The sequence below is a fragment of the Carcharodon carcharias genome, chromosome 34 (assembly GCF_017639515.1).
Source record: "Carcharodon carcharias isolate sCarCar2 chromosome 34, sCarCar2.pri, whole genome shotgun sequence".
Classification (NCBI taxonomy): domain Eukaryota; kingdom Metazoa; phylum Chordata; class Chondrichthyes; order Lamniformes; family Lamnidae; genus Carcharodon; species Carcharodon carcharias.
Genome location: NC_054500.1, coordinates 23070465 through 23093188, shown reverse-complemented (window position 1 = coordinate 23093188; position 22724 = coordinate 23070465). Strand labels below are relative to the sequence as shown.

General features: G+C 47.2%; 1 protein-coding gene across 1 annotated transcript in view; it reads left to right on the top strand.

Moving 5' to 3' along the window:
- The window catches only part of plekhg2 (pleckstrin homology domain containing, family G (with RhoGef domain) member 2), a 172300-nt gene that overhangs the window by 131753 nt on the left and 17823 nt on the right, over positions 1 to 22724 (top strand). The window contains exons 13-15 of the mRNA XM_041179291.1: positions 85 to 186; positions 5761 to 5799; positions 22470 to 22483. Of these exons, the coding sequence (XP_041035225.1) occupies positions 85 to 186; positions 5761 to 5799; positions 22470 to 22483 (155 nt within the window). The remainder of the gene's footprint in view (positions 1 to 84; positions 187 to 5760; positions 5800 to 22469; positions 22484 to 22724) is intronic.

The window sequence follows — 22724 nt, the reverse complement described above, 5'->3', positions numbered from 1 at the left end:
AAAACTTCAGGAATACACCCGAGTGGAGTTGGCAACTTGGAAATAAGGACGTGTTTTCAATTCTGTTTCTCCTTCTCGTTCCAGAACCTCCAGAGTTCATTTACACCCCAGAAAGGGCCAAGAAAATATTTCCCCTGCTAAACACAGAGACTCCATTAACACTGCGAAGGGGGAGGAGACAATCTGGTGAGTTCCGATCACACATCTCTCAAGGACTTCTGTCTCTGGGTGCCTCTCGATCTGAGTTTGGTTAGGAAGTTAGCTCCGTGCCCCATCAGCGGACCCAGACCCAGACCCTGAGCCTGAGCTGATGCTAAAGCTGCTTCTTGTGAGTTTCATTGCTGGCTATTGATCTGCCTGTTTAACCGTATTGTGCTGACCTGAATTATATTTTATTTATTCGTGGGATGTGGGCTTCACTGGCTGGGCCAGCATTTATTGCCCATCCCTAATTGCCCTTGAGAAGGTGGTGGGGAGCTGCCTTCTTGAACCACTGCAGTTCCTGTGGTGTGGGTACATCCACAGTGCTGTTAGGGAGGGAGTTCCAGGATTTTGACCCAGTGACAGTGAAGGAATGGCCGATATATTTCCAAGTCAGGGTGGTGAGTGGCTTGGAGGGGAACTTCCAGGTGGTGGTGTTCCCATCTACCTGCTGCCCTTGTCCTAGATGGTAGTGGTCGTGGGTTTGGAAGGTGCTGTCGAAGGAGCCTTGGTGAATTCGTGCAGTGCATCTTGTAGATGGTACACACACTGCTGCTACTGTGTGTAGGTTGTGCAGGGAGTGAATATTTGTGGATGTGGTGCCAATCAAGCGGGGCTGCTTTGTCCTGGATGGTGTCGAGCTTCTTGAGTGTTGAGGGAGCTGCACTCATCCAGGCAAGTGGGGAGTGTTCCATCACATTCCTGACTTGTAGATGGTGGACAGGCTTTGGGGATTCAGGAGGTGAGTTACTCATCACAGAATTCCCAGCCTCTGACCTGCTCTTCACAAAATTGTTACAGCGCTGAAGGAGGCCATTCGGCCCATCATATCTGCTCCAGCTCTCTAAATGAGCATTATGACTCAGTGCCATTGTCCTGCCTTTTCCCCTTGACCCTGCACATTGTTTCTATTTAAATAATCCTCGTGAATGCCTCCATTGAGCCTGCCTCTACCACACTTCCATGCAGTGCATTCCAGACCTGAACAACTCGCTGAGTGAAAAAGTTTTTTCTCACATCACATTTGCTTCTTTCGCAAATCACTTTAAATCTGTGCCCTCCTTCTCGATCCTTTTACGAGTGGGAATAGTTTCTCCCTATCTACTCTATCCAGCCCCTTCATGATTTTGAACATCTCTGTCAAATCTCCTCTTAGCCTTCTTCTCTCCAAGGAGAACAGTCCCAACCTCTCCAATCTATTCTCGTAGCTGAAATTTCTCATCCTTGGAACCATTTTTGTAAACCTCTTCTGCACTCTCTCCAATGTGTTCACACCCTTCCTATAGTGAGGTGCCCAGAACTGTACAAAATACTCCAGATGAAGTCTAACTAGTGTCCTATACAACTTCAGCATAATCTCCTTGCTCTTGTACCCTATGCTCCTTTAATAAAGCTTAGAATACTGTATGCTTTATTAACTGCTCTCTCCACCTGTCCTGCCACCTTTAATTGCTTACGCACAAAAACACCCAGGTCCCTCTGCTCCTGCACACCCTTTAGGATTGTACCCCTTATTTTATATTGTGTCTCCATGCTCTTCCTACAAAATGAATCACCTCCCACTTCTCTGCCTTGAACTTTATCTGCCACCTATTAGCCCAGTTCACCAACTTGTCTATGTCCTTTTGAAGTTCTACACTGTCCTCCTCACAGTTTCGAAGGTTTCTATCATCCGCAAACTTTGAAATTGTCCCCTGCACACCAAGATCTAGATCATTAATATATATCAGGAAAGGCAAGGGTCCAAATGTCCTTGGGGACCTCCATTATAGACCATCCTCCAGCCCGAAACATACCCATTAGCCATTACTCGGTGTTTCCTATCAGCCAATTTTATATTCACATTGCTATGTCCCCTTTATTCCGTGAGCTATAACTTCTCTCAGAAGTCTGTTGTGCGGCACTGTATCGAATGCCTTTTGAAAATCCATGTACACCACATCAATAGCACTACCCTCATCAACCCTCTCTGTTACCTCTTCAAAAAAACCCCATCAAGTTAGTTAGACACGATTTCACCTTTAGGAAGAGCCAGCATGGTTTTCTAATCAACCCACATTTTTCCACTTGACTATTAATTCTAGCCAAAATAATTGTTTCTAGAAGCTTCCCACCACTAAAGTTAAACTGACTGGTCTACAATGGCTGGGCTTATCCATACAATCTTTTTGGAACAAGGATGTAATCTTTGCAATTCTCCGGTCCTGTGGCACCTCCCCTGAGTCTAGGGAACACTGAAAGATTATGGCCAGCGCCCCTGCAATTTCCCCTCTCACTTCCTTCAATCTCCTCAGAATTTATTTTTTTGCATCATCACCCCCACTACAGCCAGCACGTCAGACCCTTCCCACTTTACTCCTCCATGCCCTCAACACCACCCTCTCTCCACTCTGGATCCCTCTCCCAACCCTCCATAGCCCTGATCCCACTCCACAATCCCCCTCGCCACTGACTCGGCCTTCCCAGTCTCGAGCCTGCGTGCATGGTACCATTCTCCTGCTCCCCTCCCTATTTACACGGCTGGCTTCTGCTCACTGTTAACCCTCAGGATGTTGACAGTCAGGGAATTCAGCCATGGTAATATCATCGAACATCAAGGGGAGGAGCTTGAATATTGTCCAGGTCTTGCTGCATTTGGAAATGGGCTGCTTTAGTATTTGAGGGGTCGTGAATGGTGCTGAACATTGTACAATCATCAGTGAACATCCCCACTTCTGACCTTATGATGGAAGGAAGGTCATTGATGAAGCAGCTGAAGATGGTTGGGCCAAGGACACTACCCTGAGGGACTCCTGCAGTGATGTCCTGGAGCTGAGATGACTGACCTCCAACAACCATAACCATTTTCCTTTGTGACTTTCTCAAAGGCAGGTTGTACACAGCCCTTTTCCACCCCTGTCACTGGGAAACAGCAACCCCCAGTTAGTTAATCGTACTCGGGCCTGGCCCAGGGGGTAGCAGCAACAACCACCTGAGTACAGCCAGGCTGTTTCCCCAGGCTGGAAGGTCTAGAACGAGGTCACAGTCTCAGGATAAAGGGACACCCATTTCAGACTGAAACAAGGAGAGATTTCTTCACTCAGAGGGTTGTGGATCTTCAGAATTCACAACCCCAAAGAGCTCGGTTGTTGAGTATATTCAAGGCTTAGATCGATAGGTTTCAAGATTGGGATTGGGTGGGAAAGTGTAATTGAGTTGAGGATCAGTCATGAACTTATTAAATAGCAGGGTGGTCTCGATGTGCTGTATGGCCTACTCCTGCTCTGATCTCTTTTGTTCTTAGGTTGTTGCATTTGTATAGCCCCTTTAACATAGTAAACATCCCAAGCTGCTTCACAGGAGCTTTATCAAATGAAATTTGACAGTGAACCACGTAAGGAGATATTAGGGTAGGTGATCAAAAGCTTTGTCAAAGAGATCGGTTTTAACGAGTGTCTTAAATGAGCAGAGAGGCGGAGAAGTTTCGGGAGGGAGTTCTGGAACTTAGGGCCCAGGCAGCTGAAGGCATGGCCACCAATGGTGGAGCGATTAAGACCTGGATATGCCAGAGTTAGAGGCCTACTGAGATCTCAAAGGGATGTGGAGGCTGGAGGAGGTTACAGGAACAGGAGGGGTGATACTAGGAAGGCCTTTTGAAAACAAGGATGCAAGTTCCAGAATCGTGACGTTGCTGGACTGGGAGCCAGTGTGGGTCAGCGAGACCCCAGGGGTGCTGAGTTAATGGGACTTGGTGTGAGAGAGAATGGGTAGCAGCCTCACATCTGAGCCTGTTTCGTACGATCTATTGTTTCCTGTCATGGTACCTGTCAGAGAGCGTGGATTTTGGATGGAGTCAGAACTTGTGTGTGACATACAAAAATAAGGAAGTTATACAAACCCTTTATGGCTAGGCCTCAGGTGGATTGTGTCCAACTCTGGGCTCACTTTAGGAAGGATGTCCAGGCCTTGGAGAGGGGATGGAGGAGGTTTACCCAGAATGGGGCCAGGGATGAGGGACTTAAGTTAATGCGGAGAGACTAGAGAAGCTGGGATTGTTCTCCTTAGAGCAGAGAAGGTTAAGGGGAGATTAAATAGAGATGTTTAATATAGTGAATAAAGAGAAATCGTTTCTAGCAGCAGGAGAGTCGGTAACCAGAGCGACACAGATTGAGGAGAATTGACAAAAGGACCAGAGGGGCAGATGGACAATTTTTTACACAGCGAGTTGTTGTGATCTGGAAGGCGCTGCCTGACAGGGCGTTGGAAGCAGATTCAATAATAATTTTCAAAAGGGGAATTGGAGAAATACTCAAAGGGAAAATATTTGCAAGACTGTGTGGAAAGAGCGGGGGGAGGGGTGTGGGGAGGGGGGAGAATGGGGCTAATTGGCCAGCTCTTTCAAATATCTGGCACAGGTACGATGGGCTGAATGGCCTCCTTGTGTGCTGCTTCATTCTATGATCCTATGTAAATTGAGTTGCCTGCCAACGCTGATTGTGTTTCGTTGGGTGCGGTGATGTGGATGTTGCAGTGCTGGGCCCATCACCAAGCGTTTGAGGTTTCGGCCTGCAGAGCTAAGGGCTCGAATTTTGACCAGTTGTCATGTTTCCAGTTTTTAGTGGCCCTCGGGTGATTGGGATACAGTGAGGCAGAAAAGCTTTGCAATGAAGTTGTCTTTATAACAGTCCTGATTCAAACATAGTAATTTCTCATCACAGACCCATCCTGGGGATTGTTGCTTGTTATCATCGCTTGTTGGATTGGCTTTCTGATGATCAGCTTAGTGATGTGGACCTCAGGAAGCAATCAAGTTGCATATTCATCACAACAAAAAGGGAGAACAATTGTTCTTTTTCCCCTCAAAGTGATTTTAATGTTGTCAAGTCAGTCAGTCAGGTAGTCAGGCGTTTAATTGGAGGCAGCACATTTAAGAAAAATGCTTGCAGCCAATCAACATTCTCACACAAAACCGGTTCAGTTTTACAGAAATAAAATGATTTGTTGTGAAATTTGATTATTGGCCTTCGGTTCAGATGAAAGGACTTGGACCCGAAACGTTACCGTTGTTTCTCTCTCCACAGCAGTTCCTGTTTTTATTTCCAATTTTCAACAAATGCAGTATTTTGGCTTTTGTATTATATTTCACAAGGTGTGTCTCCCACATTCTATCCATTGTAAACTCCACCACATCCAAATCTCTGCAGCCCAAGACCTCCCTCGCACTAAGCCCCGTTCACCCACCCTCTCTGTAGTCACTGATCTACATTGGCTCCCAGTGAAGTAACACTTCGATGTTAAAATTCTTATTTAAGTTCCTCCCTCCCTCTCTCTGTAATCTCCTCGACCCACACTGCCCTCTTGAGATCTCTGTGCTCCTCCAATTCTGGCCTCTCTGTCCCCCAGGCTGCTTCTGCTGACCGGATGATATCTTGACCTTCCTAACCATCACTCGTCATGACCCAGCTAAGGGCTTTTAAGCAGAGCTCTGGGCACGGTGAAGGACAGAGGGTATTACTGGACCCACGAGGATCAAACTATTCATAAAGCAAATGAGCTAAAATGACTTTCTTATCATTTCAGAACCGAGCAAACAGATCCAGGCAGTGATTGAGCAGAGTGGTATGTGTTCCCCATTGATGGGAGTTTCTTCAATCATTGTTTACTTGAGCCTAGTCCTTTGTGTGTGCTTGTATGTGTGTGGGTTGTATTAATAAGGCACACTCCGATTTGCAAAAGCATGTACTTGTGATTAGAATCATGTCGTTCTTCTGCAAGAGTAATTCAGCTATTCCCATATGAACATACATTGAATATGCAAACATACATTGAACATGCTTCCGCTTAGATTAGGAGAAATAAACTCGAGAGGACATGGCTTTAGGGTGAAAGGGGAAAGGTTTAGGGGGAACATTAGGGGGAACTTCTTCACTCAGAGAGTGGTGAGAGTGTGGAACGAGCTACCAACTGATGTGGTAAATGCGGGCTCACTCTTAAGTTTTAAGAATAAATTAGATAGATACATGGATGGGAGAGGTCTGGAGGGTTATGGACTGGGTGCAGGTCAATGGGACTAGCGGAATAATATTTCGGCACAGACTGGAAGGGCCGATGGCCTGTTTTCTGTGCTGTAGTGTTCTATGGTTCTATGGTTCTATGCAAACATGCATATGAACAAGTGGACACATACGAAGATTGAGCATACAGACATGCATACAAATATTCGAACACACATATTAACATACACATGAACATGCAAACATTCGAGCATACATTGAACATTCATTTGAACCTATAGATGTATACTGAACATATGAATATATATGAACATACATAGGAACACACAAAGTAGGAGCAGGAATAAGCCATTCAGCCCCTCGAGCTTGCTCTGCCATTCAATAAGATCATGGCGACCTGGTTGTAGCCTCAACTTCACTCTCCCTGTCTACCCCCGATAACCTTTATTCCCTTGTCAATCAAGAATCTGTCTAACTCAGGCTTGAATATATTCAATGACCCAGTCTCCACTGCTCTCTGGGGGGAAGAGAGTTCCACAGACCAAAAACCCTCTAAGAGAAAAAAATTCTCCTCATCTCCATCTTGAATGGGACACCCCTTATTTTTAAACTGGGCCCCCTAGTTCCAGCCTCTCCCACAAGCAACCACCCCGTCAATTCCCCTCAGGACCTTATAGGTTTCAATAAGATCACCTCCTGTCCAATGGACACAGGCCCAACCTGTCTAACGTTTCCTCACACAATAACCCTTCATCCCAGGCCCTTATCTTTGCCTGTAGCCCTTCAATTCTTTCCTCTTCAGATCATTGTCCAATTCCCTTTGAAAGCCTCGATTGAACCTGCCTCCACCACACTCCAATCCAAATCCTAACCACTCGCTGCGTGAAAAAGGCTTTTCCTCATGTCTCCGTTACTTCTTTTATAATTCACCTTAAATCGGTGCCCTCTGGTTTTTGATCCATCCACCAATGGGAACAGTCTCTCCCTATCTGCTCTGTCCAAGCTCCTCTTGATTTTGAGCACTTCTGTCAAATCTCTTCTCAACCTTCTCTCCTCCAAAGAGGACAGTCCCAACCTCTCCAATCTATCTACGTAACTGAAGTCCTTCATTCCTGGAACCAGTCTTCCTGCACTCTCTCCAGTGCCTGTTATTACCTTCCAGATGGAATATTGGAAACAGGTTCTATTTATTGAAGAAGTTCATTTGTTCTCTCTAAGGCTCAGAATGAGCACCCTCACCTCTGAGTCTACTTGACTGCTGTGTTTCCTACTTTACAGTGACTACATTTCAAATACATGGCATGTTTCAGATTCTCAAAGAGCTTTGTCACATATGAGGTATGAGCAGCAGAGAGTCAGCACGTATATGCACACACACACACCAACACGCACACACACACCAACACGCACACACCAGCACACACACACCAGCACGCACACACACACCAACACGCACACACACACCAGCACCAGCACGCGCACACACACCAACACGCACACACACACCAGCACCAGCACGCGCACACACACCAGCACGCGCACACACACCAGCACGCACACACACACCAGCACGCACACACACCAGCACGCACACACACCAGCACGCACACACACACCAGCACCAGCACGCGCACACACACCAGCACGCACACACACACCAGCACGCACACACACACCAGCGCTAAATTGTAGCTGTTCATCACTTACCTGAGCTGTGATTCACCTAGACTGATATTTCCAGTTGCAGCAGAATAATCTGAGCGTTTTGCCGTAATTATTGCTCTTGCATGATAGATGTGAAAAAGAAATGGAAAAGTTAAACGATTTACTTCAAAGATGACTGCGGTTATATTTCACTTGAGAACATAGAGTGTGCTCAGGGAGCCCCACACAGGGGCACAATCCTGTTCTCATCCAATCCAATGCACATGCATGTTCTGACACATGCATGTACCAGCATGTTCTCCCTCTCTCTCATACACAACAGCACGTATGCATACACGCACACCAGCATACACACGCACGTACCAGCATGTTCTCTCTCTCTCTCATATACAACAGCATGTATGCATACACACACACCAGCATATGCACGCATGCTCCAGCATGCACACACACCAACACATGCACACACACCAACGCACACACGCACACACACACCAACACACACACACACACACACACACATGCCAAGTGTGAATATTGGTGTAAAACACAGCTCATTGGTTTAAACCTCTTTCACCTGCCATCTTAAAGGCAGTGTTAATTTCTGCAGATATTGGGGAAGTTGGGATTTAATAGAGAGGTTGAAAATTATAAGGGTGCTTGATAAGAGTGGCTAGGGAGAACAGTTTCCAGCGGATAGCAAGTCGATAACCAGAGGCCAGAGGTGTGGAGAGGAGAGAGAGAGAGAAACCGATAGGGATCTTGCTCCTTCTCCCCGGAATTTGCATGTGTGAGTGTGAGGCGTGAGTGTGAGGCGAGTGTGAGGCGTGAGTGTGAGTTGCACCTCATTTCCCAGAGCTATGTTTGATGGGAATCTGTGGAGTTTGTTTTGGAACAATTGTTCTATAACCTGCTGGGACAAGCAAGTCTAGAAAAGCTGATTAAACATTGATTATCGTCAGTTGTGGGTGAAGCTGTAATCGCAATGTCATCTCTCAGTTTAAACTGTTCTAATCAGCTGTGAGGAGATGATGCTCCATTCAGCAAACGTTCCGAGGAATTAGCCCAGTGATGACAGATTTATCCTTGTCAACAAATGCACTGATGTGAGGAACTGTTGTGATTTAAAAAAAAAGTTATTTGATTTCCATTTTTATCCCCTGTTCCGTCTCCCAATAACGTTATCCCTCTCTTGATTGTGTCGGGGTGTTGGTAGCTCTCCTGTATCTAGTCTGAATGTTCTCCCTTCACATCTACTCAGCTCTCTCTGCCCCATTACCCAATTCCTCATTTCGTGAGCTGCCTTTGGCGATGGGAGATGGGGGCAGGAGGAAAAGGGTTTCTTCATGCTATAAATAATTATGCTTTCAATTTGTTTATGAGATGTGAGCTTTATTGCCCATCCCTAGTTGCCCTTGAGAAGGTGGTGGTCAGCTGCTTTCTTGAACCGCTGCAGTCCATGTGGTGTATGGCGTAGGTACATCCACTGTGCTGTTAGGGAGGGAGTTCCAGGATTTTGACCCAGCGACAGTGAAGGAACGGCCGATATATTTCCAAGTCAGGGTGGTGAGTGGCCTGGAAGGGACCTTATAGGTGGTGGCATTCCCTTGTCCTTCTGGGTAGTGGTCAGTGGGTTTGGAAGGCGCTGTTGAAGGAGACTTGGTGAGCCCCTGCAGTACATGTTGTAGATGGTACACACTGCTGCCACTGTGCGTTGGTGGTGGAGGGAGTGAATGTTGAAGGTGGTGGATGGGACGATGATCTAGTGCACATGGGGAGATGGTGGTGTATGCGAATGTCACTAACTAGTAACTCAGAGACCCAGGCTAATGCCTTAGGGACATTGGTTTCAATCCCACCATTGCAACTGGTAGAATTTGAATTCAATTAATAAATCTGAAATTAAAAACCTGGTCTCATGATGATCATGAAACCATTGTTGATTGTTGGAAAAACCCATCTGGGTCACTAATATCCTTTAGGGAAGGAAATCTGCCGTCCTTACCCGGTCTGGCCTACATGTGACTCCAGACCCACAGCAATGCGCTTGGCTCTTAACTGCCCCTCTGAACATGAGCAGTTAGGGATGGGCAATAAATTCTCTGGAGTTTAGAAGAATGAGAGGCGATCTCATTGAAACCTACGAGATTCTGAGGGGGTGGGATAGGGCAGAGGCTGAGAGATTGCTTGTGCTGGTTTGGGGAATGTAAAAGGCGGGGCACAGTCTCAGGATGAGGGGCCGATCATTTGGGACCGTGATGAGGAGAAATCCCTTCATTCGTAGGGTTGTGAATCTTTGGAATCCACTACTCCAGAGAGTTGTGGGCGCTCCAAGGGATATGGGGAGCGGGTGGGAAAGTGGAGTTGAAGCCAGGGGTCACCGATGATGGTATGAAATGGTGGAGCACACTCAACAGGCCAAATGGTCTAGTGCTGCTATTTTTTTATATGTTCTTAGTTCTTATGTTTAATCTCAGAATGTGAAGATCTAACAACAGTTTGGGGATTAAGTCCAAAGCTGCCTTAATTGGTTGGTTCCATTACTGCACCAGCAATTCCTCCTCCCATTGTTTGTAGAAGAGAGAAACCCTCCAATTAACACACAGTTCCTACATAACGACTTGTATTTATGTAGCGCCCTTAAAGCAGTAAAACAATCCCAAGGTGTTCCACGGTAATCAGACCAGACACAATTTGACAGGAGGCAGGAGGGTGGGTGACCCCAAAGGCTTGGTCAAAGAGCTAGGTTTTAAGGAGCATCTTAAATGAGGAGAGAGAGGTAGAAAGAGACTCGGAGAGGTTCAGGGAGGGAATTCCAAAGCTTAGGATCCAGGCAGCTGGAGAGATGGTGGAGCAATTAAAATCGGAGACGCTGGGGAGGCTAGAATTGGGGGAGTGCAGAGTTATGGGGGTGCAGGAGGTTACAAAGATAGCGAGGCGCTTGAGCATAAGGATGAGAATTTTAAAGAGTGGCATCAATTTTGGCCCCGTAGTTAATGAATTGACGTGCAGTCACTGTTATTAGTAAAGACAAACGCGCAGACCAAATTTTTTTTATTCATTCACAGGATGTGGGCTTCACTGGCTGGTCCAGCATTTATTGCCCATCCCTAGTTGCCCTTGAGAAGGTGGTGGTGAGCTGCCTTCTTGAACCGCTGCAGTCCATGTGGTGTAGGTACACCCACAGTGCTGTTAGGGAGCGAGTCCCAGGATTTTGACCCAGCGACAATGAAAGAACGGCGATATAGTGGCAAAGTGGTATTGTCACTGGACTGGTATTCCAGAGACCCAGGGTAACGTCCTGGGGACCCGGGTTCGAATCCCACCACAGCAGGTGGTGAAATTTGAATTCAATAAAAATCTGGAATTAAAAGTCTAATGATGACCATGAAACCATTGTCGATTGTTGTAAAAGCCCATCTGGGTCACTAATGTCCCTTAGGGAAGGAAATCTGCAGTCCTTACCTGGTCTGGCCTACATGTGACTCCAGACCCAATGTGGTTGACTCTTAAGTGCCCTCTGAACAGGGGCAATAAATGCTGGCCTAGCCAGCGATGCCCATATCCCATGAACCAATAAAAAAAATCAGGATGGTGAGTGGCTTGGAGAGGAACTTCCAGGTGGTGGAGTCTCCTTGCATCTGCTGCCCTTGTCCTTCTAGATGGTAGTGGTTGTGGATTTGGAAGGTGCTGTCGAAGGAGCCTTGGTGAGTTCCTGCAGTGCATCTTGTAGATGGTACACACACTGCTGCCACTGTGCGTCGGTGGTGCAGGGAGTGAATGTTCAGAGGTTTTGAAAAGCTTGTGGCTGACTCTGGGGGCTGTCACTTGAAACGTTCAAATCTGGGATTGGTAGACTTTTCTTGGGCAAAGGAAATAAGGATTCCAGACCCAAGGTGGGTAGATGGAGTTAAGACACAGATCAGCCACGATCTCATTGAATGACAGAACGGGTTCAAAGGGCTGAATGGTCATCTCTACCCTGTGTGTTTCAGTTGAATAGGAGACAGCCAGGATACAGTTTCTGCCAATTTGCGGTTGGTATCAGAGGCCGAGATATTTTTCATTAAGTAGTTCTACTGATCGCATCCCAGTGATTGATGCTGCAGAAATGTGAGAATGATCCTGAAAATCATTCCTGAATCAGTTAGACTGAATATTCACCTCACCCGACCAACTGAATTCATCATTGGGTACGGTAGCATAGTGGTTAGGTTACTAGACTAGACTAATAATCCAGTGAGCCATAAACGCCCTAAAGAATGGAGTTTGAATCCCACCACGCCAACTGGGAATGAATATAAACTCAATTGAATAAAAATCGGCAATGGTGGCCATGGAACTACCTGATTGTTGTTAAAAACCCATCTGGGTCACTAATGTCCTTTAGGGAAGGGAATCTGCTGTCCTTACCTGGTCTGGCCTACATATGACTCCAGACCCACAGCAATGTGGTTGACTCTTAACTGCCCTCTGAAATGAGCCAGTTAAAACCTCTAAAAGTTGTATCAAAGCCAATATGAAAGGCAACAATTCACGTGGACTGAGAGGAATTAGGATGGGCAATAAATGCTAATCTTGTCAGTGATGTTCCCATAAACAAATTTTAAAAAATACTCTCAGAAGTCCGTAGTGAGGTTTGAACTCACCACCCTCTGGGTTCCTCAGCTTTTACCGTTCACCATATAACTACCAAACCTAATCACGAGTTGCTCTTCAACCCCATCTTCTCGCTACAAGTTTTTCATCCTCGTTCCTGCGTTCTGGAACTTGGCCCAGTGTCTCAATTAGCATAGCCGGATCAGCAGGAAATAATTAAGCAGAGACCAACTGAGCAAAGAATTCAAGCAGACTCGACCTCCTGTTCTGATGCTAACTGCAACTGTGTGTAGATAGTGTCACTAACAGATGGAAAGGATTACGCCAACTGCCCATTACATGATCATTTTATTAAATTTATTCTCAGGATTTAAGTGTCAATGGCAAGGCCAGTATTTTAAAATTCTCATCCTTTTTTTCAAATCCCTCCATGGCTTTGTCCCTCCCAATCTGTGTAACCTCCTCCAGCCTCACAACTCTGCATTCTCTGAGCTCCTCCAATTCCAGCCTCTTACACGTCCCCAGTTTTAATCGCTCCACCATTGGGCCATGCTTTCACCTACCTGGGCCCAAGGCTGCAAGATTCCTTCCCTAAACGTCTCCTCCCTACCTCCCTTGCCTCATTTAAGATGCTGCTTAAAACCCATCTCTTAGACCAAGCTTTTGGTCACTTGTCCTAATATACCCTGATGTGACTCGATGTCAGATTGTGTTGGGATAACACTCCTGTTCGGCACCTGGGGACGGTTCTCTATAGTCAATGGTCTTTATCAATGCAAGTTGCTGTTTTTGCATATCCACGTTGGCCCTGATATTGGTGATTATGGACCTCATTGAGTAGGTCGCGAGGCAACATCAGGCAGTTGAGTGTCAGCTACATAAGACATGGTTATGTGGAAGGCTCATGGGGGAAGCTGGGCTCTTGTAACATAGAGAGAAGCAAACAGACTAGGAAGAGAGGCATCGCAGGCCTCCACTATGGAGGCTCAAGCTCAAATTCCAGTGCAAACCTGAGGGAGTGCTGCACTGTCAGAGGGTCAGTACTGAGGGAGTGCTGCACTGTCGGAGGGTCAGTACTGAGAGAGTGCTGCACTGTCGGAGGGTCAGTACTGAGGGAGTGCTGCACTGTCAGAGGGTCAGTACTGAGGGAGTGCTGCACTGTCAGAGGTGCATCCTTTTGAATTAAACCAAGGCCCTGTCTGCCCTCTCAGGTGGACATACATAGTCTATGATCACAGATAAGACAAGGGCCATTTACAGGTCTGTTGGAGATGAACTGATCTGTTGTGTGAATGGTAGAGAGAGCTTCATTAAAGAATGGAGGCTTCTAACTGGCAGCACGTGAAACTAGGCGGCGGCTGCTGAGGGAGTGCTGCACTGTCAGTACTGATCGAGTGGGACCTTAAAGCAGGGTCCCACCTGCCCCTTCAGGTGGGGGTAGAAGATCCCAGGGCCCACTATTTAGAAGAGGAGCAGCAGAGCCTCTCCCCTGCCCTTGCCCAATATTTATTCTCAATCAACCTCACAAAAACAGGCGATCTGGTCATTATCACATCGGCCGCTTGTGGGAGCTTGCTGTGCGCAAATTGGCTGCCGAGTTTCCTGCATTGCAAAGTGACTACGCTGGCGCTAGAGCATTTTGGGACCCCTGAGGAGGTGAGAGACTGCAGGGAAATGGAAGAGTTTCTGTGAGGTTGGTGGATTTATGTCAGTCCTGAGCAAGCAGGGCTGTAAATAGCAGCAATGATGCATGTAATTTGGCACAAACTGAGATAAAAGCCACAATTAAAACCACAGGTAAAAAAAATCCAATTGATTTACAATGAAGAAAATGCTGGAGCAGAGTCAGTCCTTCATTTTTTAGTTTTTAATCAGCTGAAAATAATTGGACTGATCTGACTGAAGACTTCAGAACAATTCCAGAGCTCAGCAACAGATAAAGGAAGAAAAGTGTCTTCCTTTACTTTGGTTTTATTCTATTCTATTCTATCCTCACTCAATTTAGAATTAAAAATAAACCATTTGGTTGCTGGGGTAACCATGTGTCATTGTTGGATCTGCAGGATTTTTACAACAATTTGAATTAAATCATCAGTTTGCATCTTGTTCCCCACAACTTTTTGAGTTTTACACTTTTAGACAAAAGTGATGATTCTCTCACCTCTGAATCAGAATGCCCAGAGACTCCTATACCACATCCAGGCTATACCTCCCAATGCATTACTGAGGGAGTGCGGCACTGTCAGAGGGTCAGTACTGAGGGAGTGCTGCACTGTCAGAGGGTCAGTACTGAGGGAGTGCTGCACTGTCAGAGGGTCAGTACTGAGGGAGTGCTGCACTGTCAGAGGGTCAGTACTGAGGGAGTGCTGCACTGTCGGAGGATCAGTACTGAGGGAGTGCTGCACTGTCAGAGGGTCAGTACTGAGGGAGTGCTGCACTGTCAGAGGGTCAGTACTGAGGGAGTGCTGCACTGTCAGAGGGCCAGTACTGAGGGTATGCTGCACTGTCAGAGGATCAGTACTGAGGGAGTGCTGCACTGTCAGAGGGTCAGTACTGAGGGAGTGCTGCACTGTCAGAGGGTCAGTACTGAGGGAGTGCTGCACTGTCAGAGGGTCAGTACTGAGGGAGTGCTGCACTGTCAGAGGGTCAGTACTGAGGGAGTGCTGCACTGTCAGAGGGTCAGTACTGAGGGAGTGCTGCACTGTCAGAGGGTCAGTACTGAGGGAGTGCTGCACTGTCAGAGAGTCAGTACTGAGAGAGTACTGCACTGTCAGAGGATCAGTACTGAGGGTGTGCTGCACTGTCAGAAGGTCAGTACTGAGGGAGTGCTGCACTGTAGGAGGATCAGTACTGAGGGAGTGCTGCACTGTCAGAGGGTCAGTACTGAGGGAGTGCTGCACTGTCAGAGGGTCAGTACTGAGAGAGTACTGCACTGTCAGAGGATCAGTACTGAGGGTGTGCTGCACTGTCGGAGGATCAGTACTGAGGGAGTGCTGCACTTTTGGAGGGTCAGTACTGAGGCACTGTTAAGGGTCAGTACTGAGGGAGTGCTGCACTGTCGGAGGATCAGTACTGAGGGAGTGCTGCACTTTTGGAGGGTCAGTACTGAGGCACTGTTAAGGGTCAGTACTGAGGGAGTGCTGCACTGTCAGAGGGTCAGTACTGAGAGAGTACTGCACTGTCAGAGGGTCAGTACTGAGGGAGTGCTGCACTGTCAGAGGGTCAGTACTGAGGGCGTGCTGCACTGTCAGAGAGTCAGTACTGAGGGAGTGCTGCACTGTCAGAGGGTCAGTACTGAGGGAGTGCTGCACTTTTGGAGGGTCAGTACTGAGGCAGTGCTGCACTGTCAGAGGGTCAGTACTGAGGGAGTGCTGCACTGTCAGAGAGTCAGTACTGAGGGAGTGCTGCACTGTCAGAGAGTCAGTACTGAGGGAGTGCTGCACTGTCAGAGGGTCAGTACTGAGGGAGTGCTGCACTTTTGGAGGGTCAGTACTGAGGGAGCGCTGCACTTTTGGAGGGTCAGTACTGAGGCACTGTTAAGGGTCAGTACTGAGGGAGTGCTGCACTTTTGGAGGGTCAGTACTGAGGCACTGTTAAGGGTCAGTACTGAGGGAGTGCTGCACTGTCAGAGGGTCAGTACTGAGGGAGCGCTGCACTGTCAGAGGGTCAGTACTGAGGGAGTTCTGCACTGTCAGAGGGTCAGTACTGAGGGAGTACTGCACTGTCAGAGGGTCAGTACTGAGGGAGTGCTGCACTGTCAGAGGGTCAGTGCTGAGGGAGTGCTGCACTTTTGGAGGGTCAGTACTGAGGCACTGTTAAGGGTCAGTTCTGAGGGAGTGCTGCACTTTTGGAGGGTCAGTACTGAGGCACTGTTAAGGGTCAGTACTGAGGGAGTGCTGCACTGTCAGAGGGTCAGTACTGAGGGAGCGCTGCACTGTCAGAGGGTCAGTACTGAGGGAGTTCTGCACTGTCAGAGGGTCAGTACTGAGAGAGTACTGCACTGTCAGAGGGTCAGTACTGAGGGAGTGCTGCACTGTCAGAGGGTCAGTGCTGAGGGAGTGCTGCACTGTCAGAGGGTCAGTGCTGAGGGAGTGCTGCACTGTCAGAGGGTCAGTACTGAGGGAGTGCTGCACTGTCAGAGGGTCAGTGCTGAGGGAGTGCTGCACTTTTGGAGGGTCAGTACTGAGGGAGTGCTGCACTGTCGGAGGGTCAGTACTGAGGGAGTGCTGCACTGTCAGAGAGTCAGTACTGAGGGAGTGCTGCACTGTCAGAGGGTCAATACTGAGGGAGTGCTGCACTGTCAGAGGGTCAGTACTGAGGGAGTGCTGCACTGTCGGATGGTCAGTACTGAGGGAGTGCTGCACTGTCGGAGGGTCAGTACTGAGGGAGTGCTGCACTGTCAGAGGGTCAGTACTGAGGAAGTGCTGCACTGTCAGAGGGTCAGTACTGAGGGAGTGCTGCACTGTCGGAGGGTCAGTACTGAGGGAGTGCTGCACTGTCGGAGGGTCAGTACTGAGGGAGTGCTGCACTGTCAGAAGGTCAGTACTGAGGGAGTGCTGCACTGTCAGAGGGTCAGTACTGAGGGAGTGCTGCACTGTCAGAGGGTCAGTACTGAGGGAGTGCTGCACTGTCGGAGGGTCAGTACTGAGGGAGTGCTGCACTGTCAGAGGGTCAGTACTGAGGAAGTGCTGCACTGTCAGAGGGTCAGTACTGAGGGAGTGCTGCACTGTCGGAGGGTCAGTACTGAGGGAGTGCTGCACTGTCGGAGGGTCAGTACTGAGGGAGTGCTGCACTGTCAGAAGGTCAGTACTGAGGGAGTGCTGCACTGTCAGAGGGTCAGTACTGAGGGAGTGCTGCACTGTCAGAAGGTCAGTACTGAGGGAGTGCTGCACTGTCAGAGAGTCAGTACTGAGGGAGTGCTGCACTGTCAGAGGGTCAATACTGAGGGAGTGCTGCACTGTCAGAGGGTCAGTACTGAGGGAGTTCTGCACTGTCGGATGGTCAGTACTGAGGGAGTGCTGCACTGTCAGAGGGTCAGTACTGAGGGAGTTCTGCACTGTCGGATGGTCAGTACTGAGGGAGTGCTGCACTGTCGGAGGGTCAGTACTGAGGGAGTGCTGCACTGTCGGAGGGTCAGTACTGAGGGAGTGCTGCACTGTCAGAGGGTCAGTACTGAGGGAGTTCTGCACTGTCAGAGGGTCAGTACTGAGGGAGTGCTGCACTGTCAGAGGGTCAGTACTGAGGGAGTTCTGCACTGTCAGAGGGTCAGTACTGAGGGAGTGCTGCACTGTCAGAGAGTCAGTGCTGAGGGAGTGCTGCACTTTTGGAGGGTCAGTACTGAGGCACTGTTAAGGGTCAGTTCTGAGGGAGTGCTGCACTGTTGGAAAGGTTGTCTTCCAGATGAGATGTAAACATGTCTGCCTTCTCAAGTGGGTATAAAAGATCCCATGGCCACTGTTTAGAAGCAGATGAGCTTTCCCCAGCGTCCTGGCCAATATTTATCCCTCAACCAAGATATTGAAAACAGATGATTTGGTCATTATCACACGTTTGCTTTTGGGAGCTTGCTGTGCACAAATTGGATGCTGCATTTCCCATATTACAACAGTGACTAAACATCGAAAGTTATTTAATTGGCTGTAAAGAGTTTCTGGTCGTCCTGAGGTTGTGGAAGGCACTATCATCTTTTTTTTCTGGTGGTGGATTTGCAGTTAGCAGGAAGCAGTCCATCTCCTGATTGTACATCACCTGCTCAGTTTGCCCAGCAACAGCTCTGATTATTGTTTAGTTAACGACCCTCTGAAAGAAAAAAAATTCCTCATCGCTGTCTCAAATGGGTGACCCCTTATTCTGAAACGTCTACGCCGTGTTTAGAATCTCCCACAAGAGGAAACATCCTCTCCACATTCACCCTGTGAAAACCCTCAGGATCTTGTATGTTTCAATCAAGTTGCCTTTCACTCTTGTAAAGTCCAACGGATACAAGCCTAACCTGTCCAGCCTTTCCCTATAAAGCAATCCACCCACTCCTACTATTAGTCTAGTAAATCTTCTCTGAACTGCTTCCAACACATTTACATCTTTCTTTAAATAAGGAGGCCAGTACTGTACATAATACTCCAGATGTGGTCTCACCAATGCCCTGTATAACTGAAGTATAACCTCCCTACTTATATATTCAATTCCCCTCCCAATAAATGATAAGATTCCATTAGCTTTCCTAATTACTTGCTGTACATGCATACTAAACTTTTGTGATTCATGCACTTGGACACCCAGATTCCTCTGCATCTCAGAGCTCTGCAATCACTCACTGTTTAGATAATAAGCTTTTTTATTCTTCCTGCCAAAATGGACCAACTCCCATTTTCCTACATTATACTCCATCTGCCAGATCTTTGCCCCCTCAACCAACATGTCTATATCATTTTACAGCCTCCTTATGTCCTCTTCATAATTTACTTTCCACCCTATCTTTGTGTCATCAGCAAATTTAGCAACTATACCCTCGGTCCCTTCATCCGAGCCATTTATATAAATTGTAAGGAGTTGAGGCCCCAGCACTGATCCCTATGGCACACCACTCGTCACATCCTGCCAACCAGGAAAAGACCCACTTATATCTACCCTCTGTTTCCTGTTAGCTAACCAATCTTATATCCATGCCAAAATGTTACTCTTTACTCCTTACACCACGAGCTTTTATTTTCTGCAATACCCTTTGATGTGGCACCTTATCAAATGCCTTCTGGAAATCTAAGTAGAGCACATCCACTGGTTCCCCTTTATCCACAGCACCTGTTATTACTTCAAAGAACTCCAATAAATTGGTTGAACATGATTTCCCTTTCACAAAGCCATGTCGAAGCTGCCTGATTACCTTGAATTTGTCGAAGTGCCCTGTTGTATGTCTTTGATTATAGCTTCTAACATTTTCCCTATGACAGATTCTTCTTTGTAACTGAAACTCCAGTTTCCTGCTTTCTGTCTCCTACTCTTTTTGAATAAAGGAGTTAAATTTGCTATTTTCCAATTTAATGGAGCCTTCCCCAAATCTGGGGCACTTTGGAAAATTAAAACCAATGCATCAACTATCTCACTAGCCACTTCTTTTAAGACCCTAGGATGAAATCCATCAGGATCTGGGGATTTGTCAGGCCGCAACTCCAACAATTTGCTCAGGACCACTTCCCTGGCGATTGTAATTTTCTTGAGTTCCTCCCTCTCTTCCACTTCCTGATTTACAGCTATTTCTGGGATGTTTTACTTGTATCATTTATAGTGAAGACCAATGCAAAATACCTGTTCAATTCATTCATCAACTCCTTATTTTCCATTATTAACTCTTTTCTTTTTAAAATATCTATAGAAACTCTTAACTATCTGTCTTTATATTTCTAGCTAGTTTTCTCTCATACTCTAATTTTCTCTCCTTAATCTTTTGTCATTCTTTGCTGTTTTTTATATTCTGTTCAATCGTCTGACCTGTCACCCATCTTTGCGCAATTATATGCTTTTTCTTTAAGTTTGATGCTATCTTTAAGTTACAGACGGTGGGTCCTCTCCTTGGAATGTGTGCCACTGCAGTCTGATCCTCCTGCATTCTGGGATCACGTCCATTTCCCAGATTTAGGAAAAGGGTCTTCAGCTCACTGCACTATAGGAAGGATGTGAAGACCTAAGGGAGAGTCTCAAAAATGGTTCCAGAGATGAGGAACTCCAGTTACACGGATAGATTGGAGAAGTTGGGATGGTTCTACTTGGAGAAGAGAAGGTTGAGAAGAGATTTGTTAGAGGTGTTCAGAATCATGAGTCCTGGCACAGTAGGTAGGGAGAAACTGTTCCCATTGGCAGAAGACAGCGATTTGAGGTGATAAACAAAAAAAACCAAAGGCGACATGAGGAGAAACTTTATTACGTGGTGAGTGATTGGGATCTGGAAAGCACTGCCTGAGAGTGTGGTGGGGGCAGGGTCAATCGTGGATCCAATGATATTGGATAATTCTATGAAGAGAAAAAATTAGCAGGGCTACAGGGGGAAGGGCAGGGGAGTGGGATTTCTAAATTACCCTTGCAGAGAACCAGAGTAGGCTTAACGGGCCGAATGGCCTCCTGTGCAGAAACCATTCTATATTTGTAACAATGTGCTGCTTCACAAGCAGGCTTGGTCCTGCCCTCATACAACACACATCTGCACACACATTTATTTGCCATAATGCTTGAGAGGTTCCAGGCTCGATGACTTGTCTGTATCTGATCTGTTGGCCTCAGTGCTATGGTTGGACTCCATATCCCCCATGCAAGACTGCAGCTTCTGAGAAAGCATCCAGTCCCCCCCAACACACACTGGGTTCGGACAAAATCGAACTAAACCTTGGTTAAGAGAGCTGCTCTGGCACTATGAAGATTCCAGAGTGTAGCAGGGATCTGTAGAACCACATCAGGCAGGAGTCGGGAGCTTAATGGGGGAAAATTATCGAAGGCATGTAAAACGCAGGTCACCCTCTTTATTGTGTCTCCTTCATTACTTGCACGGTTCTCGAAAGATGAGTATAAATAAATACTGTTGTGATTCGCAGAAACAGAGAGTCTGCAAGAGGTTGTGCTCGGAGCAAAAAATCCCTTAGAAAAAAAATCCTCAGCTTTGATCGCAAATGCTTTCTGATCTTTATCTGATACATTTTCCCTTATTGATGAGCACCTAATTACAAGAGAGAGAGAGAGAGCGAGAGAGCCCCTGTCCAGTCCCCTGCAGCTGTTTGATTACACCGTCACCTCTTTAGAGTGCTGATGACTTTCTCCATCAAACGACAGGCCCTTTGATGTGAACTTGCAAATGAGCTGCAGCAAAGAATTCATTTCACCGCTTTGATTTCAGGTTGTGATTGATCTGTGTATTGGTAATAATCCCTTGCCTATCAGTCACAATCTCCACTCTCGATATACTCTTGTGAGGTAAGAGCATGTACAGGGTCCCCAGCAGTTTGGGCTTTGAAGTGTCCATGTTACCCCCGCACACCACCACCCCCCCCCCCAACAGTCATGGGGAGTGGGCATCGGGTGCTGGTCGTAGCCAATGTTTGGGGTTAATATTCCTCTGGTGAGACTTTGCCGATCCTTGTAAAATTCCACATTTGCTATTTTAAGGGAGTCGTTAACCCCTTGGCATTATTTCCCAGAAGGGCGGGAGAATTCTTCCCGGAGTCCTGACCAATATTTATGCCTCAGCCAACATCATTTTTAAAAAAAAAAACACCCAGATGATCTGGACATTGCTTTTTCTCATTGAGAGGAAATTAAGCCCTTTGAGGTGGACATTCCCCCCCACCCCCCCAAACCCCCACCGCCAAACTCTTCCTTCCACTCTCCCTCCCTCTCCCTGCCTCCCCCCCTACTTTCCGCATTAGGGTCACACACTCTGGAATTACCTCTGCTTTTCCACCTCCTGTCAGTGTGAGTTTGTGATCGCTCCTCCCTAACAACTCTTCCCCCTTTGGCTCCCAAGTCCGTTTCCCTCATCGTACCTCTGTGGCGGGGCTCAGGGCCTTTTTTTCTGTGTTTAAAGGCTATAAGCAAATGTAGGTTGTTGTTGTATCCTCCAGGCTGCTTCCCCCCCACCCCCACAAAAAAAATCTGGCCCACAGGTGGTATGATTGATGCCAGCTCCAGGCAGCATATTTAAGGCTGCACTTGTAGCCCTGACTCTACCTGTGGGTGATCAGTGGGGATTGGTGGGTGGGGATGTTACACCCAAAAGGGCTGGAAGTTCTCCAGCAGAACACCAAGGATTCTGCCGGGAATGTCCAATATCTCTAGCAGTGACAGCTTCTGTTGCCGGAGTGGGATGGGGATGGGGATAAGGTGCGAGGGGGGAAGTAGATAAAAATAACCTGCAAGGGAAGGTGGGAGAAGCCAGCATATACAGAGATGGGATTCAGCAGGGAGGTAAGATACTAACAATACTTTTCCCTTTTTGTTTCCTCTCTCATTGCCTCTCTCCGACTCGCTCAGGAACACAGCTGAAGGTAAGAGTCTGTTGTTGGCAAATCAGGATTAGCATCATCATTCTAACTCCATCATCAGGAATCCCTTAAAAGGATGTCTAGTCCCAGCAAAGGCAAATATTAGCATTTCAAATGGGAAATTGCAAGTTTTGCGATCATTGTATGTGAAAGCAAGGCTTTGGAGAATACATTAGATGGATGGTTATTCAAGATAGCTCTTAGCACCTCCAATATTCCATAATCCAGAACGTTTCAAAGTTGC